The sequence below is a fragment of the Bos taurus genome, chromosome 7, assembly GCF_002263795.3.
Source record: "Bos taurus isolate L1 Dominette 01449 registration number 42190680 breed Hereford chromosome 7, ARS-UCD2.0, whole genome shotgun sequence".
NCBI lineage: Eukaryota > Metazoa > Chordata > Mammalia > Artiodactyla > Bovidae > Bos > Bos taurus.
Genome location: NC_037334.1, coordinates 15701599 through 15728633, shown reverse-complemented (window position 1 = coordinate 15728633; position 27035 = coordinate 15701599). Strand labels below are relative to the sequence as shown.

Here is a 27035-nt window from a genome sequence, read left to right as displayed (position 1 = left end):
AGTTTAATGAAACACTATTGAACTCTTGGTGATGGTTGAAACTGGCTAAGGGTCTAGAGGATTCTTTTTCATGAGAATTTTAGATTTTTCTCACAAAGTAATTTTTTTTTTAACCTTCTTTTTTGGCCACATCATGTGATTTGCAAGACCTTAGTTCCCTGAACCCATGCCCCCTGAAGTGGAAGTGCAGGGTCCTAACCACTAGACCACCAGGAAGGTTCCTCACAAAGTAATTCATAAAACAGGACCGTTTCAATGGCAGGAAGCCACGTCATCCCATTCAGGTACTTAGAATTACAACCGCTGTCAGCTGAGATGAAAAATAAAATGAAGGAGAAAGGAGTCAAGATGAGGAGGATTTCCCAAATCTTTTATTATCAATCTCCTTTCCAGACGCAGGGAGTGCCACAGAGAAACTGAGACCACATCTCCTTCCAGCAGCCAGTGGGGCTCTGGGGTCCTGTTCTCCCCAGGTCTTTCAGCCCAGCTTGATGAACAGCAGCAAGGTGGCAAGAATTCCTGGCAGCTGAAATGGGTGAAGAAAGAAACACTGAACCAACATGAGGCATCTCTGGAACCCACATCAAATTTAATACACGGAGATACATCGTGATTTAGAAAAGTCAGGGCAGGGTGTGACAGACAGCAGAGGGACTCTCAGGGCCACGGTGGAGGGAATTTGGACTGTTACCACAATAAATCTCACCAGAAGGAAGAAGGAGGAGGCGATTTGTGATGCCCGTCAGTCATTCTCCCTTTGTTCCCCCCAGATCTCATCTCCACCCTCTTTTGTTCACCCCCTGGGTCCTGAAAACGACATTTCCCAGAATCCCCTGCTCCCGAGGGTCACAAAGAGTCGGACACGACTGAGTGACTCACACACACACACACACACACACACACACACCCCTGCTCCCTAAATTCTTGTTAAGTTTGGCCAATAGGAAGTACCAATAGGAGATGGCTGGACAGAAAGAAAGGTTGGAGTATTCTTTCCCCCACTCCCTCCTCTCTTCTGCCCACCCTGAGCTCTGCAAGATCACAGTTGTGGGTAGATGGCTCCTTTTCCTTGACTCTTGCTCTCCCTACCCCTTCAGGCATAGGAAAAGTAAAACCTTCCTATGTGGCTAGCCCTCATTCTCCTTAACCCTGCTGACACTTCCACAAGGGGCCCCTGAAAACTTTTATTTTTTAAGTTTTTTTTTTTAATGTGGACCACTTTTTTTTTAAGTCTTTGCTGAATTTATCACAATACTGCTTCCGTTTTATGTTTTGGTTTTTTGGCCACAAGGCATGTGGGATCTTAGCTCCCTGACCCTAAAAATGTCGTAAAAGGACCCTGTAGGACTTCCCTGGTGGTCCAGTGGTTAAGAATACGCCCGCCAATGCAGGGGACATGGGTTCATTCCCTCGTCTGGGAAGATCCCACAGGCCACAGAGCATCTAAGCCTGTGCACCAAAACTACTGAGTCCTTGCTCTAGAGCCTGAGAGCTGCAACCACTGAAGCCTGTGTGCCTAGAGCCCATGCTCCGCAACAAGAGAAGCCCCTGGAACTAGAAGCCCGTGCGCTTCAAGGAAGAGTAGCCCCTGCTCGCTGTAACTAGAGAAGGCCTATGCACAGCAACAAAGACTCAGCACAACCAAAAACAAACAAATAAATGAATAAAAGTAAGGGAAAAGTCATATATATTTTTATATATTTTAAATGACTGTGGGGGCTGAATTCTGTTTCTTGCTAGGATCTTGACTGTTTTGACTTCCCTGGGGAGGATAGTGTGATATAGTGTGCAAACCAATATTCAATATAAATGTGTACAATGAGAAAAAAATCCATTTAAAAATACGAATCAGACAGATGAGACTCATCCACATCTTCAGATCAGATCAGATCAGTTGCTCAGTCGTGTCCGACTCTTTGCGACCCCATGAATCACAGCACGCCAGGCCTCCCTGTCCATCACCAACTCCTGGAGTTCACTGAGACTCACGTCCATCAAGTCAGTGATGCCATCCAGCCATCTCATCCTCTGTTGTTCCCTTTTCCTCTTGCCCCCAATCCCTCCCAGCATCAGAGTCTTTTCCAATGAGTCAACTCTTCGCATGAGGTGGCCAAAGTACTGGAGTTTCAGCTTTAGCATCATTCCTTCCAAAGAAATCCCAGGGCTGATCTCCTTCAGAATGGACTGGTTGGATCTGCTTGCAGTCCAAGGGACTCTCGAGTCTTCTCCAACACCACAGTTCAAAAGCATCAATTCTTCGGCACTCAGCTTTCTTCACAGTCCAACTCTCACATCCATACATGACCACTGGAAAAACCATAGCCTTGACTAGATGGACCTTTGTTGGCAAAGTAACGTCTCTGCTTTTGAATATGCTATCTAGGTTGGTCATAACTTTCCTTCCAAGGAGTAAGCGTCTTTTAACTTCATGGCTGCAGTCAGCATCTGCAGTGATTTTGGAGCCCAGAAAAATGAAGTCTGACACTGTTTCCACTGTTTCCCCATCTATTTGCCATGAAGTGATGGGACCGGATGCCATGATCTTCGTTTTCTGAATGTTGAGCTTTAAGCCAACTTTTTCACTCTCCACTTTCACTTTCATCAAGAGGCTTTTTAGTTCCTCTTCACTTTCTGCCATAAGGGTGGTGTCATTTGCATATCTGAGGTTATTGATATTTCTCCCGGCAATCTTGATTCCAGCTTGTGTTTCTTCCAGTCCAGTGTTTCTCATGATGTACTCTGCATATAAGTTAAATAAACAGGGTGACAATATGCAGCCTTGACGAACTCCTTTTCCTATTTGGAACAGTCTGTTGTTCCATGTCCAGTTCTAACTGTTGCTTCCTGACCTGCATACAAATTTCTCAAGAGGCAGGTCAGGTGGTCTGGTATTCCCATCTCTTTCAGAATTTTCCACAGTTTATTGTGATCCACACAGTCAAAGGCTTTGGCATGGTCAATAAAGCAGAAATGGATGTTTTTCTGGAATTCTCTTGCTTTTTCCATGATCCAGTGTATGTTGGCAATTTGATCTCTGGTTCCTCTGCCTTTTCTAAAACCAGCTTGAACATCAGGAAGTTCACGGTTCACATATTGCTGAAGCCTGGCTTGGAGAATTTTGAGCATTACTTTACTAGCGTGTGAGATGAGTCCAATTGTGCGGTAGTTTGAGCATTCTTTGGCATTGCCTTTCTTTGGGATTGGAATGAAAACTGACCTTTTCCAGTCCTGTGGCCACTGCTGAGTTTTCCAAATTTGCTGACATATTGAGTGCAGCACTTTCACAGCATCATCTTTCAGGATTTGGAATAGCTCAACTGGAATTCCATCACCTCCACTAGCTTTGTTCATAGTGATGCTTTCTAAGGCCCACTTGACTTCACATTCCAGGATGTCTGGCTCTAGGTCAGTGATCACACCATCGTGATTATCTGGGTCGTGAATATCTTTTTTTGTACAGTTCTTCTGTGTATTCTTGCCATCTCTTCTTAATATCTTCTGCTTCTGTTAGGTCCATACCATTTCTGTCCTTTATCGAGCCCATCTTTGCATGAAATGTTCCCTTGGTATCTCTGATTTTCTTGAATAGATCCCTAGTCTTTCCCATTCTGTTGTTTTCCTCTATTTCTTTGCATTGATCGCTGAAGAAGGCTTTCTTATCTCTTCTTGCTATTCTTTGGAACTCTGCATTCAGATGTTTATATCTTTCCTTTTCTCCTTTGCTTTTCACTTCTCTTCTTTTCACAGCTATTTGAAAGGCCTCCCCAGACAGCCATTTTGCTTTTTTGCATTTCTTTTCCATGGAGATGGTCTTGATCCCTGTCTCCTGTACAATGTCACGAACCTCATTCCATAGTTCATCAGGCACTCTATTTATCAGATCTAGTCCCTTAAATCTATTTCTCACTTCCACTGTATAATCATAAGGAATTTGATTTAGGTCATACCTGAATGGTCTAGTGGTTTTCCCTACTTTCTTCAATTTAAGTCTGAATTTGGCAATAAGGAGTTCATGATCTGAGCCACAGTCAGCTCCTGGTCTTGTTTTTGCTGACTATAGAGCTCCTCCATCTTTGGCTGCAAAGAACATAATCCATATCTTGGCTGGTGGTAATCTGCAGAAAAACAGTTTCACGTGAAGCTTCCCAGGTGGCTCAGTAGGTAAAGAATCTGCCTGCCAATACAGGAGACGCAAGAGATACAGGTTGGATCTCTGGGTCAGGAAGATCTCCTGGAGAAGGAAATGGCAACCCACTTCAGTATTCTTGCTGGGAGAATCCCATGGACAGAGGAGCCTGGTGGGCTACAGTCCATTGAGTCGCAAAGAGTCAGACATGACTGAAGGGACTGAGCAGAGGCATGAAAAATCAACATGGGGAAAATGTGAGAAAAACTTCCAGGGCTCAAGGGGATGGACATTTTTTCTAATTAACAGGTTTATTGAGATGTAATTCATTTATCATACAATTCACCTTTCTAAAGTGTATAGTTAAGTGGTTTGATTCCTTTACATTTAACGTAATTGCCAAGAAAGTAGGATTTATGTCAGCCACTTTGCTATGTTTTCTATTTGCCTTTTTTGTTGCTCTTCTTTTATTTATTCATCACAGCCTTCTGTTCTGTTGGATGTTTTCTTTTTAAAATATTTATTTGTTTAGCTGTGTTGGGTCTTAGTTGCAGAATGCAGGCTCTTCACTGCAACATTCAGGCTTCTGTAATTGTGGGGACTGGGCTTAGTTGCCCCAAAGTATGTGAGATCCTAGTTCCCCAACCAGGAATCAAACTCACCTCCCCTGCAATGGAAGGCAGATTCTTAACCACTGGACCACCAGAGAAGTCCCCGTCTGCTGGATATTTTCTAGTGCACCATTTTAATTCCCTTCTTGTTTTTATTATATTTTAAAATTATTTTCTTAGTTGTTGCCCTGGGGAGTACGATGGACATCTTAACTATTCATAATCTAGTTTGGATTAATACTAAATTAATCAGTACCATACAAAAACTCCTATATAGTTGTGTTTTCTCCAACATGCTTTGTGTTACTCTTGTCATGTAAATTACATGTAAATTAAATCTTCATATAAGTACAGTTTTATGACTGTTGCTTTATGCAGCTGTCTTATAAATGAGGTAGGAGGCTAGGTTTAACAACCATTTCTGTCTTTTTTCACTGCTGTGTCTCAGTGTCCCAAACAGTGCTTGGCACACAGTAAATTAAAAGACCTCGGTGTGTCCCAGAGGAGCTGGAACTTACCTGCATCACTGCTGTCCCCAGACAGCCCCCACTCAGGTTGGCGCTCTGAGTCTTGGTTATTTTCAGGAGCTTGGGGAAACAGCCCTGGGGAAACAAGCATCAAAGTAGGAGGGACCTGGTTAGAGACTAGTGGATTCCAAAGTGAAGTGAAAGTCACTGGGTCGCATCTGACTCTTTGCAACCTCATGGACTGTACAGTCCCTGGAATTCTCCAGGCCAGAATACTGGAGTGGGTAGCCTTTCCCTTCTCCAGGGGATCTTCCCAACCCAGGGATAGAACCCAGGTCTCCTGCATTGCAGGCGGATTCTTTACCAGCTGAGCTACCAGGGAAGCCCTGGTGGATTCCAAGGCCCCATCAACCCCTATAGGTCAGATTTTTTTCACAAAGTAATTTATTTAATTTTTTTACTTTTTTTTTTTTTTGCCTCACCCACTGCATGTGGGATCTCAGTCCCTTGACCAAGAAGGGAACCCTTGCCCCCTGCAGTGGAAGTGCAGAGTCTTGACCACTATACTGCCAGGAAAGTTCACCCAACACAATTTTTATAGAAGTCAATAGGAGGAATTCCCTGGCAGTCAGGTCAGATAGTTAGGACTCTGCTTTCACTGCTGAGGGTTCAATCCCTGGTCAGGGAAGTAAGATCCAGCTAGCCCCTCAGTGTAGCCAAAAAAAAAGTCTCTGGCCCTCAAGGTCTACCTAGGTGATGCCTGTGTTGTGTGGGTGCTCAGTTGATCAGTTGTGTCCGACTTGCAATCCCATGGAGCGCAGCCCATCAGGCTCCTCTATCCATGGGATTTTCCAGGTGAGAATACTGGAGTGGGTTGCCATGTCCTCCTCCAGGGGATCTTCCTGACTCGGGGATTGAACCTGGGTCTCCTGCATTGCAGGCAGTTTCTTCAAAATCTCCAGTTACCTCCTGGTGGATGACGTCTGCAGACACGTTGTGTCCATCGCAGTCCACGGTCCCTGGGGATTTACAGCAGCACCGGGGGTAGGTGTGACCTGTCACCCTTTCAAAGGAGGAGCCAGAAAAATCTGTGTAGTTCTTCACTCCACAGCACTTGAGCTGCAGAGAGGAGAATAAACACTTGAAGACTCCTTTTCAAATATCGAAATAATCCAAACAATAGAAATCACAGTCACCATGGCTACTGTTTAGAGCAGGCAGTCGCATTATTCCAGGGCCTGTGTTAAACACTGCCCTTTCTCACTCCATCATGGCTCAGAACCCTCCACGACTGTCACCTTACTTGAGGTAAAAGCTAAACTCTTCACCATGGCCCATGGGGCCCTGCATGATCCTCCCCATCACCTTCTCATCTCCCTGCTAGGTCACTTGAACTCACCCAGCTGCATATTGGTCTTCTGTTTCTTTTTTAAAAAATTATTTATTTATTTATGGCTGTGTTGGGTCTTCGTGGCTGCACGTGGGCTTTTCTCTACTTGCGACAAGTGGGGGTTACTCTTCGTTGCGGTGCACGGGCTTCTCATCACAGTGGTTTCTTCTGCTGCACAGCAAAGGCTCTCGGCTCGAAGGCTTCAGTAGTTGCAGCTCACAGGCTCTAGAGCGAGGTCTCAGCAGTTGTGGTGCATGGGCTTAGTCGCCCCTTGGCATGTGGAATCTTCCCAAATTAGAGATCGTACCCGTGTCCCCTGCATTGGCAGGCAAATTCCTATCCACTGTGCCATCAGGGAAGTCCCTCCTTTCTGTCTTTTTCTTTTTTTAATATTGACTGTTTATTTTTATTGTTTGGTTTTTGCTAAGCAAAGGGGATGAGACAAGATGAGGGTGGTGGTGGTTTATCTGTTTCAGTCATGTCTGACTCTTGTGACCCCATCAACTACCACCCACCAGCCTCCTCTGTCCATGGGATTTCCCAGGCAAGAATACTGGAGGGGGTTGGTATTTCCTTTTCCATTTCTCTCTGTTTCTTAAGCACACTTAGTAAGCGTCAGCCTCAGAGTCTTTAGATGGCTACGTGTGGAGTGCTGTTCCCTCAACGACCTGCGTGACTTACTCCCTCACTTCATTCAGGTCTCCAGCCCTGTATCCAGACAGGTCTTCAATCTTAGCAGTTCTTCTCTCACTCACATGACATGCTCATCCTAACGTGGCAGGTGAACTCCACTTACCAAAATCTCTCAGGGACTCAGGCTGGTGAAGCAGTCACCATCCAGATGGTTCCACTATTGGAGCAGAAGGATAAGAAAGGTCTAGAGAGCCCTGCACTGACAATTACATAATTTGGCCAGGAAGTGACTCATATTACTTCTCATTGGCCAGGACTCATCAACGATCCCCAACTAACTATAAAGGACTAGGACAGGCCATCCACTGTGTGTTAAAAATAGATGGCAACTAGTATCTAAGAGGAAACAAAATCCTCTCTCTTTCCCTGCCTGGGTTTCTTCATAACACTTAGCACTCCTGACACCAGTCTTGATTTAGTGGTTTCTTGTCTGTCTCCCTACCCAAGTGTCAGTAACACAGAGCAAAGGATTTTTGTTTTGCACCCTACTTTGTCCCTAGACCCTTGAACACTGCCCAGCACACAATAAGTGTTCAACAAAGATTCATGGAAGGACAGCCACCTAAATGTCCATAGACAGAGGAATGGATAAAGAAGATGTGCTACATATATACGATGGAATACTACTTAGCCATAAAAAGAATGAAATAATGCCATTTGCAGAAATATGGATGGACCTAGAGATTATCATACTAAGCAAAGCAAGTCAGAGAAAGGCAAGTATTATATGACATTGCTTATATGTGGAATCTAAAGAAAAAATAATACAAATGAACTTACAAAACAGATAGATATAGAAAACAAACTTATGGTTATCAGAGGAGGGATAAATTAGGAGTTTTGGGATTAGCAGATACACACTGCTATATATAAAATAGACAAACACAAGGACCTACTGTATAGCACAGAGAACTGTATTCAGTGTTTTGTAATAAACTATAATGGAAGAGAATATGAAAAAACTATGTCTGTATAACTGAGTCACTTTGCTATATACCAGAAACAAACACAAAATTGTGAATTAACTATACTTAAATTTAAAAGGATTAGTGGAAGGACTGTATGAATGAATGAGAGGTACTTTCCACCATCTCAAACTTGAGAAGCCAAAACAGGGATGCAGGCAAGTCCCCTACCCATCATGTGACGCCTCCAGAGCCTGAACTTGACCCCATACCAGTTCCTGGGCCCCAAACTCAGACAGAAAACATTCCTACAAACAGGCGATGGCTTTTCCCCTTCATATGCGTCCTGGCCTCACAGACCCTTCTCAACTATCTGCCTCAAAAGCTTAGATGACACGTGGAGGCCGGTCCTGCTCTTTAAACACCAAGACTAAAGAAATAAATCCTGGGGACTTCCCCGGTGGTCCAGTGATTAAGAATCTGCCTTCCAAGGCAGGGGACGCAGGTTCGATCCCTGGCTGGGGAACTCTGATCCCACATGCCATGGGGCAACTAAGCCACAGCGCCTCAACTATTGATCCTGTGCACCACAACTGGAGAGAAGTTTGCTCATCACAATGAAAGATCCCAAAAACCGCAACGAAGACCCCATGTGGCCAAATAAATAAATATATATTAAAAAAGGAAATAAATCCTAACACCTCACACCCTGCTGACGGGAATATAAAATGGGCAGTTGCTGTGGAAATCAGTATGAACGTTCCTCAAAAAAATTAAAAGTAGAATTATCAGATGATCCGGCAATTCCATTTCTGGACATACACCTAAAAGAATGGAAAACAGAGACTCGGAGAGATATTTGTACACCTGTAAACCCAAGTGTCCATTGACAGTGTGTGTGTACTGCTAAGTTGCTTCAGTCGTGTCCAACTCTCTGCAGCCCCATGGACTGTAGCCCGCCAGGCTTCTCTGTCCATAGGATTCTCCAGGCAAGAACACTTGAGTGGGTTGCTGTGCCCCCTCCAGAGGATCTTCTTGACCTGGGGATCAAACTCTCGTCTCTTATGTCTCCTGCATTGGCAGGAGTTACCACTAGTGCCACCTGGGAAGCCCCTGTCCATGGACAGAAAAATGGATAAATAAAATACAGTCCACCCATACAAAGGAATATTATTCAGACTTAAAAAGGAAGGAAATTCTGACACCTGCTATACCATGGATGAACCTGGAGAATGCTTAGTGAAATAAGGCAGACACAAAAAGACAAGTACTGCATGATTCCACTTAGACAACGTCCCTGTGTCTGAGCGTCCTCAGTTGCTCAGTCATGTCTGACTCTTTGCAACACTATGGACTGTAGCCTGCCAAGCTCATCTGTCCATGGGATTCTCCAGGCAAGAATACTGGAGTGGGTGGCCATTTCCTCCTCCAGGGGATCTTCCTGACCCAGAGATAGAACCTGTATCTCCTGCATTGCAGGCAGATTCTTTACCAAGCCCATATGAGGTCCCTAGACTCTTGAGAGTCCCTTAGACTGCAAGGAGATCCAACCAGTCCATCCTAAAGGAAATCAGTCCTGGGTTTTCTTTGGAAGGAATGATGCTAAAGCTGAAACTCCAGTCAGTACTTTGGCCACCTGATGTGAAGAACTGACTGATTTGAAAAGACACTGATGCTGGGAAAGATTGAAGGCGGGAGGAGGAGACGACAGAGGTTGAGATGGTTGGATGGTATCACCGACTCAACGGACATGAGTTTGAGTGAACTCCAGGAGTTGATGATGGTCAGGGAGGCCTGGTGTGCTGCAGTCCGTGGGGTCACAAAGAGTCGGACATGACTGAGCAACTGAACTGAACTGAACTGAACTGAAAGGAGTCATATTCCTAGAGCATTGTAGAATGGAGAGCAGTGGCTGCCCGGGGCTGAGGGAGGGAGAAGGAGCCTTTGCGGTTAAAGGGGACAGTTTCAGTTGTGGAGACGCAGGCTGGCGATGGTTGCACAACCATGTGAATGTGCTTAATGCCACCAAACTGAGCACTTAAAAACGGTTAAGACGGTAAATTTATGTTATGTGTCTCTCACAAAAATTTTTTTAAAAAATGTGAATCTCACCTTCTCCATGACCAAATTCCATCGCATGGAATAGTCATCTGGCTCCTTGTAACCTCTGTAATTCTTCCTCAGGGTCACGAAGTTGTGCTCCAGGGCCACTTCTCGAACCTCAGCGATGAAACGGGGAGCGGTGAGCACAGAAAACAGCCAGGAGCCCATTTGCGGAGGTTTCTTGGGGACTCAGGGTCGGGGCGGGGAAGGGGACTTCCCGTCTGCTTCCTTCCTGGCCCCTCCACCAGCCAAGGGTCTGCGCTGGGGGAGGAAGAACTCGGGCTACCGTCGGGCCTGCCCCCCACCCCCCAGAGGGACACAAGCAAGAGCGTGGGTGTGGAGCCCAGCTCATCTGGCTGCGTTCATCCTCGCAAACCGTTTTGAATCATCTGCTCTTTTGAATCGCCCACTCGCCCGCTACGCCCCCGACTGGGTTGCAATTCGATTAGGGACTTGAAAATCATCTTTAGCAACTGCATCTCTCTCTGCACAAAAGGCGCGACTTTAATTCTCTGTGTGCGTGTGCGTGTGCGTGTGTGTGTGTGCGTTTGTGTGTGTGCGTGTGTGTGTTTGAATAGAGGTTTAAATTTAAAACCTTTTTTTTTACCCCCGAAGAGGTAAAATAATCGCATGGTTCAAAATTCACAAAGCACAGACGGTAAATCATGAAAAGTCTCCCTCCCACTTTTTTCTCCCAGCCGACAAGTTTCTCCCACTCCATCACGGGGTTACAGTTTCCTGTGTCCCCAAAGAGATATACTATGCGTGTCAAAGCAAAGACTACTCTCCTTATTATTCTCCTTGCTTCATACTACTCTCTCTCACTGTTCGGCATCAGGCTACTCTCATTATTCGGCGTCCGGCTGTTTCCAACAAGAACATTAGCGGCTCTTGGTAGTCTGCTCAAATCCCGGGGGCTTCGCTTATTTCTGTGTCCGGGAGCCTGACTTCCCGCTGCCAACGACTGAGGGGCTGTACGTGGCCTCAGTACGCATGCGCCCTGGGAGCAGCCCTTAATGACTGATGAGAGGTGGTGGATCAATACTGCAGCTCCCTCGCCTCTTGGGTGGGGAAAATAGTTGCGTGCTCTTTGCGTCCCAACCAGGACTGATCCCAGTTGTACCGTGTAAGCTTTCAGGGGCTACATTCCCTTCCCTGCCTCACTGCTCATGCCCCCTACTGGTGCTTCTTGGGATCATCACTCAAACCAGGAGCCTTCAAATCCTTGTCTCAGGGTGGGCCTCGCCGGAGGTAAACAAGACTACGTTCTGGAGAATGTACCGTCTCCTGTACATAGAGCCTCCTCCTTCCTTCTTTCCAGCTGCATCAGGCTCCCTTGTCTGGATTATTATAAATTATAATCCCCCTCCCCCCAAACTGATGCTCCACTAGGACAGAAGCGACCTTTTGCACATCCTGGTATATGTATGTCATGCTGCCCACAAACAAGCATATCCTTGGATAATTCCTAGAGACCAGATGGTTGGGTCAAATCCGTGCTTTGCCATTTTGATGGATATTGCTAAACAGCCCTCTATTTTGAATTCATTTCAAAACCGCAACAGTTTTCACGGCGTTTCCCATTACCATCCCCCGCAAGCCTCACCGCAAATGCAGGAGAGAGGTCAGATTAGCCCAGCAGGTTTTTTGAGGACAGCCTTGGCGGAGAGGGCTGAGGTTTTTGGCTTTTTCACCCCATCTCTAGAGACTCAGTCTCCCACCTTCACCAGATCTTGGAGGGCGTGGGTGCCTGGCGGGGACGGGGTGGGGGTGGGGCCCGCGGAGGGGAGGGGACGGGGCTCTACTGATTCCATCTATTTTTAATGTGGAGTGGGAGAAGCCGTCCTGTACTTACAACCGGGAAGAAGGCAAGGACCACCGTGGCAGCCGTGATTTGCACAATGAGAATGATGACCATGACCAAGAAACACTGGAAGACACAGAGCGGGGCGCGAGGTGGAGGCTGGGAGCCTGCTGGAAGTCCTTCCACCCCCACCCCGAGGCCTCCCTGTAGCCTCTTCAGTTTGAAAAACTGGGGTTGGGTGGTGGTGGGGTGGGAGGTGGGGTGGGTGGTGGGGGTAGCAGGGTGGGAGGGTTTAGAGGGGGATTTTATTTCTTCCTTGTGTCATTTTCCTGGATGTTATCCAGGATGCTGGCAGTGGGGTATTCTTAAGAGCTAATAGCTAGAACCCCATTTCATGTCCAGCACTTTCTGGGAGTCCCAGAGCCCTAGGAGGGGACTTCTGACTGTGTGTGCAGACAGCAGGTCCTGAGTACATGCTAAGTCACTTCAGTTGTGTCCAACTCTTTGCAACCCCATGGACTATACCCCGCCAGGCTCCTCTGTGCATGGGATTCTCCAGGCAAGAATACTGCAGCGGGTTGCCATGCCCTCCTCCAGGGGATCGAACCTGAGTCTCCTGCATTTCCTGCATTGGCAGTGTGGTTCCTTAGCACTAGCACCCATCTAGGAAGTCCAGAGAGCAGGGAGGGATAGAAAAGCAGGAGGGACAGTGGGGACAGAGAACAGAGGCAGGAGGGCATTCCCCAGCGGTCCAGTGGTTAGAACTCCATGCTTTCACTGCCAAGGGCCCAGGTTCAATCCCTGGTCAGGGCACTAAAATCCCACAACCTATGCTTTGTGGCCAAAAAAGGAGAAGTTGCTGGGAGAAGAAGCAGGGACAATAAATCTGATATGTAAATTGGGGGTGAGGGGTGATAAGACTGAAGGGGAGATGCCAGATGACAGGTGGATGAGTGCCAGGGAGAGAATATCAACATATGCTGCCTCATGTTTCCGATGAAATTCACATGCCTGGTGGGAACCAGTGGAAAATACTGGGGAAGGGGTGTCCAAGAACGGTCAGCTCCTGGTCTCCCTTCATCTATTTCTACCTATGCCTATTATTATTATCAGTCCCTTGGACAGCAGGAGATCAAACCAGTCAATCCTAAGGAAATCAACCCTGAATACTCATTGGAAGGACTGATGCTGAAGCTGAAGCTCCAGCACTTTGGCCACCTGATTTCGAAGAGCCGACTCATTGGAAAAGATTCTGATGCTGGGAAAAATTGAGGGCAAGAGGGGAAGGGGGCGAGAGAGGATGAAATGGTTGGATGGCATCACCAACTCAATGGACATGAGTTTGAGCAAACTCCGGGAGATGGTGAAGGACAGGGAAGCCTGGTGTGCTGTAGTCCATGGGGTCGTAGAGTCAGATACAACTGAAAAACAGCAATAGTATTTCCCAACCTCTGGGTAAGTGAGGCATCCAGAAGACAGCCAGGCATCGAAAAGTCCTACTGGTGACTTCTTCAGAATCTGTCCTGAATCTACCCACTTCTAATGCCCACCAGGGCCCCACTGGGTCTGCTGCTGCTGCTGCTAAGTCGCTTCAGTCGTGTCCGACTCTGTGCAACCCCATAGACGGCAGCCCACCAGGCTCCCCTGTCCCCGGGACTCTCAAGGCAAGAACACTGGAGTGGGTTGCCATTTCCTTCTCCAATGCATAAGAGCGAAAAGTGAAAGTGAAGTCGCTCAGTTGTGTCCGACTCTTAGCGACCCCATGGACTGTAGCCTACCAGGCTCCTCCGTCCGTGGGATTTTCCAGGCAAGAGTACTGGAGTGGGGTGCCATAAGCCCCGACTATCTCCCATCAGGACAAACACAGTCCTTCCACTCTGGTCCTCCCCTCATGGTGTTCCCTCCACAGCCACCAGAGGGCGGATCTGTCAGGGCACAACTCTGCTCAGATCCCGCTGTGGCTCCCAAAGCCATCAAAAGGACTTTACTTTTGTGGATGAGGTCTCAAGAGGATTTGGATGGACCGGAGGCTGAGGGTAAAGTCGACTGAACTTGCCAGTGGGTTGGACTGTGGTGTGAGAGAGAAGACTCTTTGATTCCTCCAAGTTAAACTATGGATAAAATAGTGCCCACAGGGACTTCCCTGGAGATCCAGTGATTAAAACTCCCTGATTCCACTGCAGGGGGAGCAAGTTCCATCACCGTATGCTGGGCTTTAAGGCTAAAAAAGCAAAAAGTACCCCCCATGCTATTGATCCTGTATGCATCCTAGACAGCATATTAAAAAGCAGAGACATCACTTTGCAGACAAAGATCTGTATAGTCAAAGCTATGGTTTTTCCAGTAGTCATGTATGGATGTGAGAGTTGGACCATAAAGAAAACTGAGCCCTGAAGAATTGATGTTTTTGAACTGTGATACTGGAGAAGACTCTTGAGAGTCCTTTGGACTGCAAGATCAAACCAGTCTATCCTGAAGGAAATCAACCGTGGATATTCATTGGAAGGACTGATGCTGAAGCTGAAACTCCAATACTTTAGCCACCTGATGCGAAGAACCAACTCACTGGAAAAGACCCTGATGCTTGGAAAGACTGACGGCAGGAGGAGAAGTGGGTGACAGAGGATTAAATGGTTGGATGGCACTACCAACTCGATGGACATGAGTTTGAGCAAACTCCAGGAGATAGTGAAGGACAGGGAAGTCTGGGGTGCTGCAGTCCACAGGGTTGCCAAAGGTTGGACACGAACACGACTGAGCGACTGAACAACAACAACATCCTATAGAAGAGAAAATGAAATATTGCAGGCAAAGGACTGGTTCAATAAATACTTGTTGAATGAAGTAATCAAGAAAACTAGAGATGATAGATATTCAGGGAGGTAGAGTGTGAGGATGGATTCTTTAAGAGTGGGGGATGTTGACTTTCTGGGAGATAGCTAGAGCAAGGATTGCCTTGAAACCTCTAAATCAAAACCACTGGAATTTTGCAGCAACACAGTAGGGGAAGATGCCAGAGGCAGGGACTTTCCTGGTGGTCCAGTGGTGAAGAATCTGCCTTCGATGCAAAGGATGCCACTTTGATCCCTTGTCTGGGCACTAAGATCCTACACAGTGCAGAGCAGCGAAAATGCTGTGCTCCAACTAGAAAAGCCCTTGGGCCACAAGGAAAGATCCTACCTACCCCAACCAAGACCAGACAGAGCCAAAAAAAAAAAAAAAAAAGAGAGAGAGAGAGTGCTTGTTTAAAAACAAAACAAAAAAGATGTGGAGACAGATTCAACTTAAAATGGGATGATCAATTCATACAAGATTGTAAGAGAAGTGGGAATGGGGACTCTGGGAGCTGGATGCTGGGGAGACATTTGGCCGAGGCTACGTGTGAGAAAGAGCAAGACATGTAAAATCTGTGACGTGATCTGCTGATCATGCTCAAAATATTCATACTCCATGCATCTGACCATGTACTTGTGCTGCATGGCAATTACTATAGTGTTGTATTCATGGGGGACATATACATGGGCCAACAGAACAGAGCAGTGTGCACAGAACAGACCTGAGCGTAATGGAAACTAGCAAAGACAGAGGAGGACTGGATGGGCCAGGCGGTAAGTGCAATAGTATGTCACACAACTAGGGAAAAAAAAAGAAATCAGATCCCTACCTCACACCACACACACACAATCAAACTCCCAAAGACTAAAGAGCTAAGAGTGAGAAAGTAAGCCTTAAAATCACGGGAAGAAAACCTAGGAGGGTATAATTTATGCACTTGGGTAGGGGAGGGGTTCTAAGTGAGACCCATCATAAAGAAAAAGATGGGACTCCCGTGGTGGTGCAGTGGATAGGAACCTGCTTGCCAGTGCATGGGACACGGGTTCAATCCCTGGTCCAGGAAGATTCCACATGCCTCAGAGCAACTAAGCCCTGCACCACAACTACTGAGCCCACACGCATCAACTTCTGAAGACTAGAGCCTGTCCTCTAGTCCTAGAGCCTGTCCTCCATCCACAAGACAAGCCTGAACCCTGCAACAAAGAGTAGCCCCCTGCTTGCCACTAGAGAGACTGCACGCAGCAATGAAGACCGAACACAGCCATAAATAAATAACTTTTTAAAGTTATTAAAAAAAGAAAAAGATGTTTGCATCTGGTGTTCTTTAAAAGACACCATACACACTATAAAATAGGAAACATCAAAGGAGTTTAGAACACCTGCAAGGAAGGATTCAGACATGACGGAGGAGTTGTGGGGTCTGTGTGCAGATGCAACTTACAAACAAGAGGGTGCCTCTGCTTTCCTTGGCTGCTCCATGCCACCTGGCAAAGCCAAGCAGCACCGTGACGCTGCCCATCACCAGGCACAGGTAGCCAACATGAAACAGGTACGCAGAGGACCGCCCAAGGACCTTGGTCAGGACAGCCCCTCTGAAATTCACATAGATGCTCAGACCAATGAGGATCATGCCAGAGAGCTTTAGAACAGAAAACAGGGGAAAGCAATCTGTTAGTTGTATACAAATCAAACTCCTGGAGGAGGCAACAAAGGCCCATAAAATCAGCAGAAACATTTCAAAACTCATAATGCCCAGAGTTGGTGAGGATGTAGAGAAACTTTCCATACGCTGCTGCCAAGCAACAGCCTTTTTTTGAGGGAAAGGGCAGGACGATATTTTGTAATTGGTATTTAAAACCGTCAAGGTTTTGTGGTAAAACTTTTTACCCAGAAATTCCATTTCTGGACATTCAACCTAGGAAAAATAGTTACATATGGTGAGCCTCAGAACCAGGGAAAAATCTTGGAAATAATTGAAGCAACCAATAATACAGATTGGGTAGGTGAATCATGGTACCGCCTTGCAATGGGATCCTAGACTGTTATTTTAAATGATGCTTGTAAGACAGAGGGTGGCACATTTTTTTTTGAAAAGTCCCCAATATTGTGAGCTTTGCAGGCTATACATTCTCAGTTGAAATGACTCAGCCAGTGTATCGGATTGCAGCCATACATGTGTGTGCGTGCGTGCTCAGTCACTTCAATTGTGTCTGACTTTTTGCGACCCCATGGACTGTAGCTGCCAGGCTCCTCTGTCCGTGGGATTCTCCAGGCAAGAATACTGAACTGGATTGCCATGCCCACCTCCAGGGGATCTTCCCAACCCAGGGATCGAACCCACGTTTCATGCGGCTCCTGCGTTGCAGGAGGGTTCTTTACTGCTGAGCCACCTGGCAAGCCCAGCCATACACAATTCATAAACAAATTTATTTTATTTACAAATAAATTTTATCTATTTACAACATTGTACTTCACCGACTTCTGTTGTAGGAGAATGTTTATTGATACACAAAGATGTTTTTAAGGCCTATGTTTAAAAAAAAAGATTGTCAGCAGTCATAGTCCTTGGTATTTATCTAACAGAGTTGAAAACTTATGTTCACATAAAAACCTGCACATGGATGTTTCTAGCAGCTTTATCCGTAGCTGCCAAAACTTGGAAGCCACCAAGATGGCCTTCAGCATATGAATGGATAAATAAACTATGGTACATCCAGACAATGGACTATTGGCACTAAAAAAAGCATGAGCTGTCAAGCCAGGAAAAGACATAGAGGAAACTTACAGGCATATTGCTGAATGGAAGAAGCCAATCTGAAAAGGCTACATGCTTTATGATTCCAAGTATATGACATTCTGGAAAAGGCAAAACTATGAAGACAGAAGAAAGATCAGTAGTTGCCAGGGGCTGGGGGGAGGCGGGGTGACAGGTGAAGCACAGAGGATTTTTAGGGCAATGAGACTATTCATACGATGCTAACATGGTAGATACACTTGTGAAAAGCCATAGAATGTACACCAGGAAGTCCCTGGCAGTTCAGTAGTTAGGACTCCATGCTTGCACTGCAGGGGGCATAGGTTCGATCCCTGGTTGGGGACCTAAGATCCTGCAAGCCAGAAGGCATAGCCAAAAGAGAAAACAATGTACAGTGTACAAGGTTATAGTGATATCAATGTCTTGCCTGCATGCTCAGTCGTGTCCGACTCTTTGCAACCTGGTAGACTCTAACGTGCCAGGCTCCTCTGTCCATGGAAATTTTCAGACAAGAATACTGGAGTGGGTTGCCATTTCCTCCTCCAGGCGATCCCGACCCAGGGATAGAACTCATGCATCTCCTGAATTGGTAGGCAGATTCTTTACCACTGTGCCACCTGGGAAGCCCCTGATATCAATGTAGGTTCATTATAACAAATGGACCACTCTGATTTGGAATGTTGACAGGAAAGGAGGCTGTGCGTGTGTGGGGGGCAGGGCTTACGTGGGAAGTCTTGGTACCTTCTGTTCGATTTTGCTGTGAACCTAAAAGTTCTCTAAAAAGAAGTCTATTTAAAAGGAGGAAAAATTTACAATTTTTCAAAAGAGAAAAAAAAAATGAAGATGCTAAAGCAGTCACATACCACGTTTGTGTTGCTGTTTTTAAAGGTACATAGAAAGGTCTGGAAGGCTATAATAATGATATTTATTGAGCCATGTTCCCATGACAGGCATCAGCCTTTTAAATGCGTTATCTTGTTTAATTCCCATCAAAATGATGCCATGCAGGTGAAGAGAGTAGGAGTAATATTTAATTTCCTTCTCTTTTCTGGCAACCTTTCCTCATACAGTCTTACTACTGAAAGCAGTGGCTGCTTCAGCAGTGCACATTTCAGGTTACTTTTTTTTGTTTGTTTGTTTGCCCCGGGTCTTAGTTGTGGCATGTGAGATCTAGTTCCCAGGCCAGGGATCAAACCTGTGCCCCCTGTATTGGGAGTACAGAATCTTAACCACTGGACCATCAAGGAAGTCCCATGGGTTACTTTGTAGTAAGAAAAAATAAATGGTTTGAAAAATGTAAAGGACCAAGAGCAGAACCATTCTCTCCTGCCTTTCCAAACAACTTTCATTTTCTGCAGGGTTTGCCTAAGAGCTGAGTTCTTCCACCATTGACCCCCAGGCACCCCGGAGTACACAATTCTGCTTGATTTAGCAGCTCTGGGTTGGTGGAAGCAACGCCTGTTCCCAGTGCATCCTGCTCCTCATCCGTCTGCCCTACATCCCTCCTGAGTCCCTGGGGACCACAGATCCGGATGCCAGCGAATTTGGATCAACTTATTTCTGTCTTTGAAGGAGCCAGCCATGGAGGAAGGGCTGCAAAGCCCCAGGGTCCGGGTTGTGACATACTTACAACAGTAACACCATTGAAGAAAGAAAACAGTTTCTTCAAGGAATAATATGGAATGTGCCTTTCAGCCATGTCAGCCAAACTGGGGTGCCCTGACCAGTTAAGTCAGCATCTTCCTAAACCTCTGGGCTCCTGTTTCCCAAGATGGTAGAGGTCTGGGGAGTAGGGTAGGGTTACCAAAGCTGACTAGCTCTGCCCCTCTCTCTCCTGGCTGCTTGATCTTCAGCTGGGGAGGGGCTGCAACGGCTGCCCCTCTTTAGTCACAGCCTTTATCACATCACAATCAGATGCTGGAGCGAGGCTCCCAGAGCCAGGGGAGCGAGTGCCCCAAACTGTGCCCTGCTGGTTCTTCATCAGGAATGGAGAAGTCACTCTGTTACGGCCCGCCCCCAGATGCTACCCAGGACCTACAGGGATAATCCTCAACATTATAGTGGTCAACATTATTGACCACTCATGTGGTTGATGCCCCTGCTGACTGGGGGCTCCAAGTGGATATGTGTGTGGGCTATCCAACTCATGGCTGTGTTCCCACAGCCTGATACACAGTGGTGCTCAAGAAACCACTGTGGAATGAATGAATGGAGAGGTTCTATGAAGCAGGAATCTAGCTACAAGCCATCGGGTTCCTCAGCCCCTGGCTTACACATTAGCTCACTGGGCTCAGACTTCTTACATGGCTCAGAGAGGCCAAGGTAACTGCCCAAGACCACACAGGAAGCAGGGCTCAGGCTGGGCTTTTAAGCTCCAAGAGTGACACAGAGGTAGGAACCTCCGTCCCCTTCCCACCTGAGAGCCTGTACTTTCTGCATCTGAGGCCTCCTTGGCCAGAGCTGATGAAGATATCATCCTTAAGCCAATAGTCATTGATCAGTGCGTCTATGATGAAAGAAGCAGAGAGGGCATTTCAGGGCGAAAAATGTGCATGCAGGCACTGAAGGCCCCCAGGCCCAACTCCTGCAGCCACTAGCCCTCACTGTCTCCTGGACCGAAGTCCGTTTGGGTCCAGTCCTGGAGGCTCCTCTGTCCAGCCCCTGGGCTGGAGTGTGTCTGTGACCAGGTCCTGGAGGGCTCAGGGGTTTCAAGATCTTCTGTGATCCCCAGGGCACAACTCAAAGAAGGGAAAAAAAAACAAAAAACAAAAACAAACTTTCCATTTGAATTCATTTAATCAATGTTGTTTGTCAAACTGCCTGATTCTAAAAATATGTAGAACTAAGCCAGATGTTCGTAGATGCGTGGCTGTCTCCTCCCCGGACCACGGGTCACGTTCACAACTAGGAGTGTGTTCTTCCATATCTTTCTCTAAAAGGTCATTTTGGAAAAAAAGAGCCCCGGAGCTAGATGCTGAGGTCCCGAAAACGGGGGGCGCAAATGTTAGAAGAACACCAGAGCAAAGCAGGACAGGAGAGGGGTGGAGTTAATGAGGGCGGGGAAATGAAGGGTGGATAAGGACGGGGAGGGTGGGAGGCAGAGTGGTGTGGCCTCAGGGGCGCGGTGGAGCGCCTGCTATCCATGGGACCCTAGAATTGGGAAGCTAGATCAGCTGCCGGAGGCTGCAGAAAGCTCTCCGAGGAGCCTCGCCCCCGCGGCAGCCCCGCCCCGCGGCAGCCCCGCCCCCGGCTTCCCTACCTGGCAGAGGCCCAGATCCCGGCCTCTCGCGCCTCCTGGTGGCCATAATCGGAAGCACCTGTGCCCTGGCCCTGGCGCCTCCCAGCCAGACACATCCCAACGCGTCTCCATCTGCACCACCCGTCCCAACCCCCGAGCGTCCGCTCAGCCCTCAAGTGTGAGGGAATGGAGGGACAAGAACCACTCCCAAGTCCCTCCAACACACACCCATTGAATTAATGCGGAGAGCCAGAATAGCGCAGGCATCCGGCGAATTGCAAATTCAAGACACGGACCAAAAAACCAAAAAGCATGCAGAAAACTAGTGCAATATATCAGGCACAGTTCAAAGGTTCTAGAAAACAGTGAAAAATTCCCCTTGAAGAATAGAACCCAGGGATAGAACAGAGCGATTAGGAGGACACTGAAATACCATGGTAGAAGAACAAGAGTCACTCTAGTATATCCTTAATTACAGGGCTTGGGGTGTGTTGAGGGGCTTCCCTGGTGGCTCAGACAGTAAAGAATTCGCCTGCAACACAGGAAACCTGGGTTCGATCCCTGAGTGGGGAAGATCCCCCAGAGAAGGGAATGGCTACCCACTCCAGTATTCTTGCTTGGAGAATTCCATGGACAGAGGAGCATGGAGAGCCACAGTCCATGGGATCCCAAAGAGTTGGACACGACTGATCAACTAACACACATACATACACAGGGTGTGCTGAGAGTCGTAATGTATTTCTCCACATGCTTGGTCTCCTTCCTTATATTTTAGAAGTTTTGGAAAAGCACGATTTTCAAGAAAACAGTGTCAGATTAAAAATAAATTTTTTAAATGTTTATAAAAAAGGAGACAATGTCTTACACACACAGCATTTATATCAGTAGCCCATGTTGGTCTATGAACTGTGCTTAAATTGATGTATTTGTCATCAATAGCAATAACAGAATTCTCAGGACTTTTTAAAGCATATGGATTGTGGGGAGCAGATATTCCCCCATAGGAATTTCTACAACAGATTTATTCAGATGCATATAGACCGGTAGTTAACAAAACCTTGCTTTTTTAATTTTTCTTTTCTTTTAGTTTTTATTGGAGTATAGTTGCTTTGCAATCTTGTCTTTCCACTGTACAGCAAAGCAAATCAGCCATACATATACATATACATATATTTGGCTCAGCGGTAAAGAATCCACCTGTTAATGTAGGAGACATGGGTTCAGTACCTGGTTCAGGAAGATCCTCTGGAGGAGGAAATGCCAACCCACTCCAGTATTCTTGCCTGGAAAAATCCCCTGGACAGAGAAGCCTAGCAGGCCACAGTCCATGGGGTTGCAAAGAGTCGGACATGACTGTGACTAAAGAACATCAGCAATACATATACCTGCTCTGTTTTGGACTTCCTTCCCATTTAGCTCATTATAGGGCACTGGGTAGAATTCCCTGTGCTGCACAGTAGATTCTCCTTAGTTATTTTATACACAGTATCAATAGTGAACGTCTGTCCATCCCAATCTCCCAATTCATCCTATTCCCCTTACCCCCTTGGCATCCACACGTTTGTTCTCTACGTGAGTGATCAAATCTTTTCTGGAAAGGGCCAGAGAATAAATGTTTCTCCCTTGTCACTCCGCTGTTGAAGCCTACACAGTGTATAAATGAGCAATATGTAAATACATGTAAACGAATGGATGTGACCACATGCCAAAATGTTATGTACAAAAACAGGTGGTAGGCTGTAGTTTTGCCAACACTTGCTCTAAAGCCTAGTTTGAGTTAGTGAATGATTAGAAATAACCTAAATACCTTCACAAGGGGGGCTGCTTAAGTATGGCATGGTCCAACGATAGGAAAGTGTTAGGGACTGATTTGTGTCCTCTCCTCCACAAAAATTCATATTGATTCACAATCCAGGGAGAGAGACCTCACTAGAAACCAACGCTGGCATGTCGATCTTGGATTCCAGCCTCTAAAACTGTGAGAAAATAAATGTCTATTGTTTAAGCCACCCAGACTATGCTATTTTGCTATGACAGCCTGAGATAAGACAGAAGTTATATTCTGCAGCTGAGGAAATGAAGAAGTAACAAAAGTAATTTGGTTTTGAAATGAGAGCTTCAAATCATAGTCTCTCTCTATTTTTTCCTTTTCCTTTTAGTTTATTTTTGGCTGCTCTATGTCTTCATTGCTTCATGTAGGCTTTCTCCAGTTGTGGCGAGTGGGGACTACTCTCCAGTGGGGTGCACAGGCTTCTCTTTGCAGTGGCTTCTCTCGTTCTGGAGCACGGGCTTTAGGGCTCTTGGGCTTCAGCAGCTGTGTCGAACAGGCTTAGTTGTTGCTCCACGGCATGTGGGATCTTCCCCCGGACCAGGGATCTAACCCGTGTTCCTTGCATTGGCAGGCGGATTCTTAATTACTGGATAACCAGGGACGTACCATGGTCTCTTAAGTGAAGAAATAAAGTACAGAGCCACGTGTCTGTATGGAATACATATTTAAACAAATAGTGATCCATCCATACCGTGTAATATTATTCAGTCTTAAAAAGGTATATGAGGCTCTGATACATGCTACGATGGGGATAAACCCTCTAAAATAGCATGCCGAATGAAAGAAGCCAGACCCAGAATGCCACGTATTGTCTGATTCTATTTATAGAAAATGTCCAGAATAGGCAAATCCATAGAGACAAAGCATATTTGTCATTGCCGAGGGCTCATGGGAGGCAGGGAATGGGATTGACTGCTTTCTGGGGGCATGATTCCTTTTGGGTGGTAAAAATGTTTTGGAACTAGATAGGGGTGGGGTGGCCCAACATTATGAATGTACTGAATGCCACAGAATTGTACACTTTAGAGTGGTTAATTGGATGTTATGTGAATTCCACCTTTAGGTCACTTCAGTCGCTCAGTCGTGTCCGACTGCGACCCCACGGACTGCAGCACGCCAGGCCTCCCTGTCCATCACCAGTTCCAGGAGCTTACTCAAACTTATGTCCATCGTGTCGGTGATGCCATCCAACCATCTTATCCTCTGTGGTCCCCTTCTCCTCCTGTCTTCAATCTTTCTCACCATCAGGGTCTTTTCCAATGAGTCAGCTGTTCACATCAGTTGGCCAAAGTATTGGAGTCCATGGGTTGCAAAGAGTTGGATGTGACTTAGCACAGCAGAAACTAACACAACACTGTAAATCAACTATATGCCAATAAAATTATATTTTAAAAAGACAGTTTTAATTTTTCTGCTATACAACAAAGTAAATCAGTTACGCATATACCACTCTTTTTTAGATTCTTTTCTCATCTAGGTCATTACAGCATATAGAGTAGCATTCCCTGTATTATACAGTAGGTCTTTATTAGCTATCTATTTTTTAGTATTTATTTATTTTTATTTATTTATTTGGCCGTGTCAGGCCTCAGCTGCAGCATCTTTGCTGCAGCGCACGGTATCAGTAATTGTGGTGCCCACAGGCTTAAGTGACCCTCGGCCTGTGGGATCTTAGATCCCCAATCAGAGTTGCTAAGTCACATCTGACTCTTTGCGAGCCATGGACAGTAGCCACCAGGCTCCTCTGTCCACGGGATTTCCCAGACGAGAATACGAGTGGGTAGCTATCCCATTCTCCAGGGGATCTTCCCAATCCAGGGATCGAACCTGTGTCTCCTGATTTGCAGGCAGATTCTTTACCTTCTGAGCCACCATGGAAGTCCATCTATTTTATATATAGCAGTGTGTATATATCAATCCAAGTCTCCCAGTTTATCCCTCCCCCTCTTCCACCCCTGTAACCAAAATTTGCTTTCTACATCTGCAACTCTATTTGTTTTGTTAATAAGGTCATTTGTACTTTTGTTTTTAGATTCCACGTATAAATGATATATGACATCTGTCTTTCTCTGTCTGACTTATTTCACTCATTAGGGCGCTCTCTAGATCCATCCATGTTGCTGCAAATGGCATCATTTTGTTCTTTTTTATGGCGGAGCAGTATTCCATTGTATATATGCACCACGGTTTCTTTCTGCATTCATCTGCCGATGGACACAGGTTGTTTCCACGTCTTGGTTACTGTGAATAGCGTTGTCATGAACACTGGGATGCACGTATCTTTTCAAATTATGAGTACTTCTGAATACATGCCTAGGAGTGGGATTAACGCAGAAACACTTGGATTTTCCCCAGATGGTGCGTGTGTGTGTGTGTGTGTTGCGTTCAGTCATGTCTGACTCTTTGTGACCCCCTGGACTGCAGCCCACCAAGCTCCTCTGTCCATGGGAATCCCCAGACAAGACTACTGGAGCAGGTTGCCATTTCTTCCTTCAGGGGGTCTTCCCGACCCAGGGATCGAACCCGTGTTTCCTTGGTCTCCTGCATTAGCAAGCAGATTCTTTATCACTGCATTACCCGAGAAGCCCCCAAACTTCAGTAGTCAGATGGAATTTACTGGGAATCCTCGAGGAAGGCCATATGGTCAGAGGTTTAGGCCCTAATTCTTGGTTTGTTCAGATCATAGTGTCCCCGCTCACTAGCCAAATGACTTAAGCCTTGGCCTCAGTTTCCTTACCTGCCACACGCTGATAAGGACAACATCTGCTTCCCAGGGTCATTGTAAAGCTTTCCATGCAATGGGCAAGCCCTCAGGCACTACTACCCAGAACTGTCATCTTTTTTAAAAATTGTGAATATCCTTTAAAGGCTCATTCTAATCATAAATTTAACTCTAGTCTTAGACAGTTATAGATCTTCAAAAAAGTCAAACTCATACAATGGGCAAGACATGAATGGATAAAGTAAATGTGGTACATATATTCATTGGAATACCACTCAGCCATCAAAAAGAAGGAAATTATGCCATTTGCAGCAACATGGATGCAACCTGAGATTATCATACTAAGTGGAGTAAGTCAGACATAGAAAGACAAATATCACATGATGTCACTTATACATGGAATCTAAAAAAATGATACAAAGGAACTTATTTACAAAACAGAAATAGGACTGTCCTGGTAGTCCAGTGGTTGGGAATCTGCCTGCCAATGCAGGGGACGTGGGTTCGATCCCTGGCCTGGGAGGATTCCACATGCCCTAGGGCATCTACTGAAACCACGACCACTGAAGCCCAAGCACTCTGGAGCCCGTGATCTGCAACAAGAGAAGCCACTGCAATGAGAAGCCCACACACCACAACTAGAGAGAAGGCCCCTCTCATGGCAACTAGAAGAAAACCCTCACGCAGCAACAAAGACCCACTGCAGCCAAAAATAAATAAATATTTAAAAATTATATTAAAAAAATCAATGACTAGCTTCCTTATTAAAAAAGAGTTGGGGTGAGGGGAGATTTGGACACAGAGAGAGGAGAAGGCCATGTAAAGATGGAGGCAGAGCTTGGGCTGATGTAGCCACAAGCCAAGGCCTGCCAGGAGCCAACAAATGCTGAAGGACGAAAGGACTCTTTCTCAGAGTTCTGGGAAGCAGTGTGGGGGCGTCCCCAGTGGCTCAGCAGGTAAAGGATCCACCTGCAGTGCAGGAGATAAGGGAGACACGAGTTCGATCCCTGGGTTGGGAAGATCCCCTGGAGAAGGAAACGGCAGCCACTCCAGTATTCTTGCCTGGAGAGTCCCATGGATGGAGGAGCCCGGCGGGCTACCGTCCATGGGGTTGCACGTTGCCCTGGAAGTACCTTGTTTTCAGACGTCTGGCCTCCAGAGTAGAGCGAGAATATCTTTCTATTGCTTCAAACCACCCAGCTTACGGTAATTTATGGCAGCCGTAGGAAACTAACACAGGCCGGAAACAGTGGGTGGCCGGCAGCAGATATTTCAGCTGCTGGTGGGAATGAGAAACGCAAGGTTTGGGAAAAGAGTCCAGGTCCAGGGAGGGGTCCTCTTCTTTCTCGGAACAGATCTTGCTGGTGGCCTCAGCTCTAAAAATAAAAGGAAAAAAATTAAAACTTTTTTCAATCGAACATCTGGATTTGGGGTTTCTCTTGGGAAATCCAGAGATGCGACTATGCTGGAACTGCACTCGCCGCTATACACAGACACACGTGGCTGAAATGAATGTCTGTGGTATCCTTAATGAGTGGGGTGTGGGGTCAACTTC

The 27035-nt window shown here is 46.3% G+C and overlaps 1 protein-coding gene across 3 annotated transcripts; it reads right to left on the bottom strand.

Annotated features, from left to right (window-relative positions):
* Nucleotides 1-349: 349 nt before the first annotated feature.
* Nucleotides 350-19562, bottom strand: TSPAN16 (tetraspanin 16). Of its 3 annotated transcripts, none has more exon segments than NM_001075817.2 (7): nucleotides 350-526; nucleotides 5256-5339; nucleotides 6171-6323; nucleotides 10305-10556; nucleotides 12151-12225; nucleotides 16376-16573; nucleotides 19320-19562. In NM_001075817.2, coding segments are annotated over 7 exon segments (879 nt in total). In that variant the 5' UTR covers nucleotides 19389-19562; the 3' UTR covers nucleotides 350-478.
* Between the last annotated feature and the right edge of the window lie 7473 nt (nucleotides 19563-27035).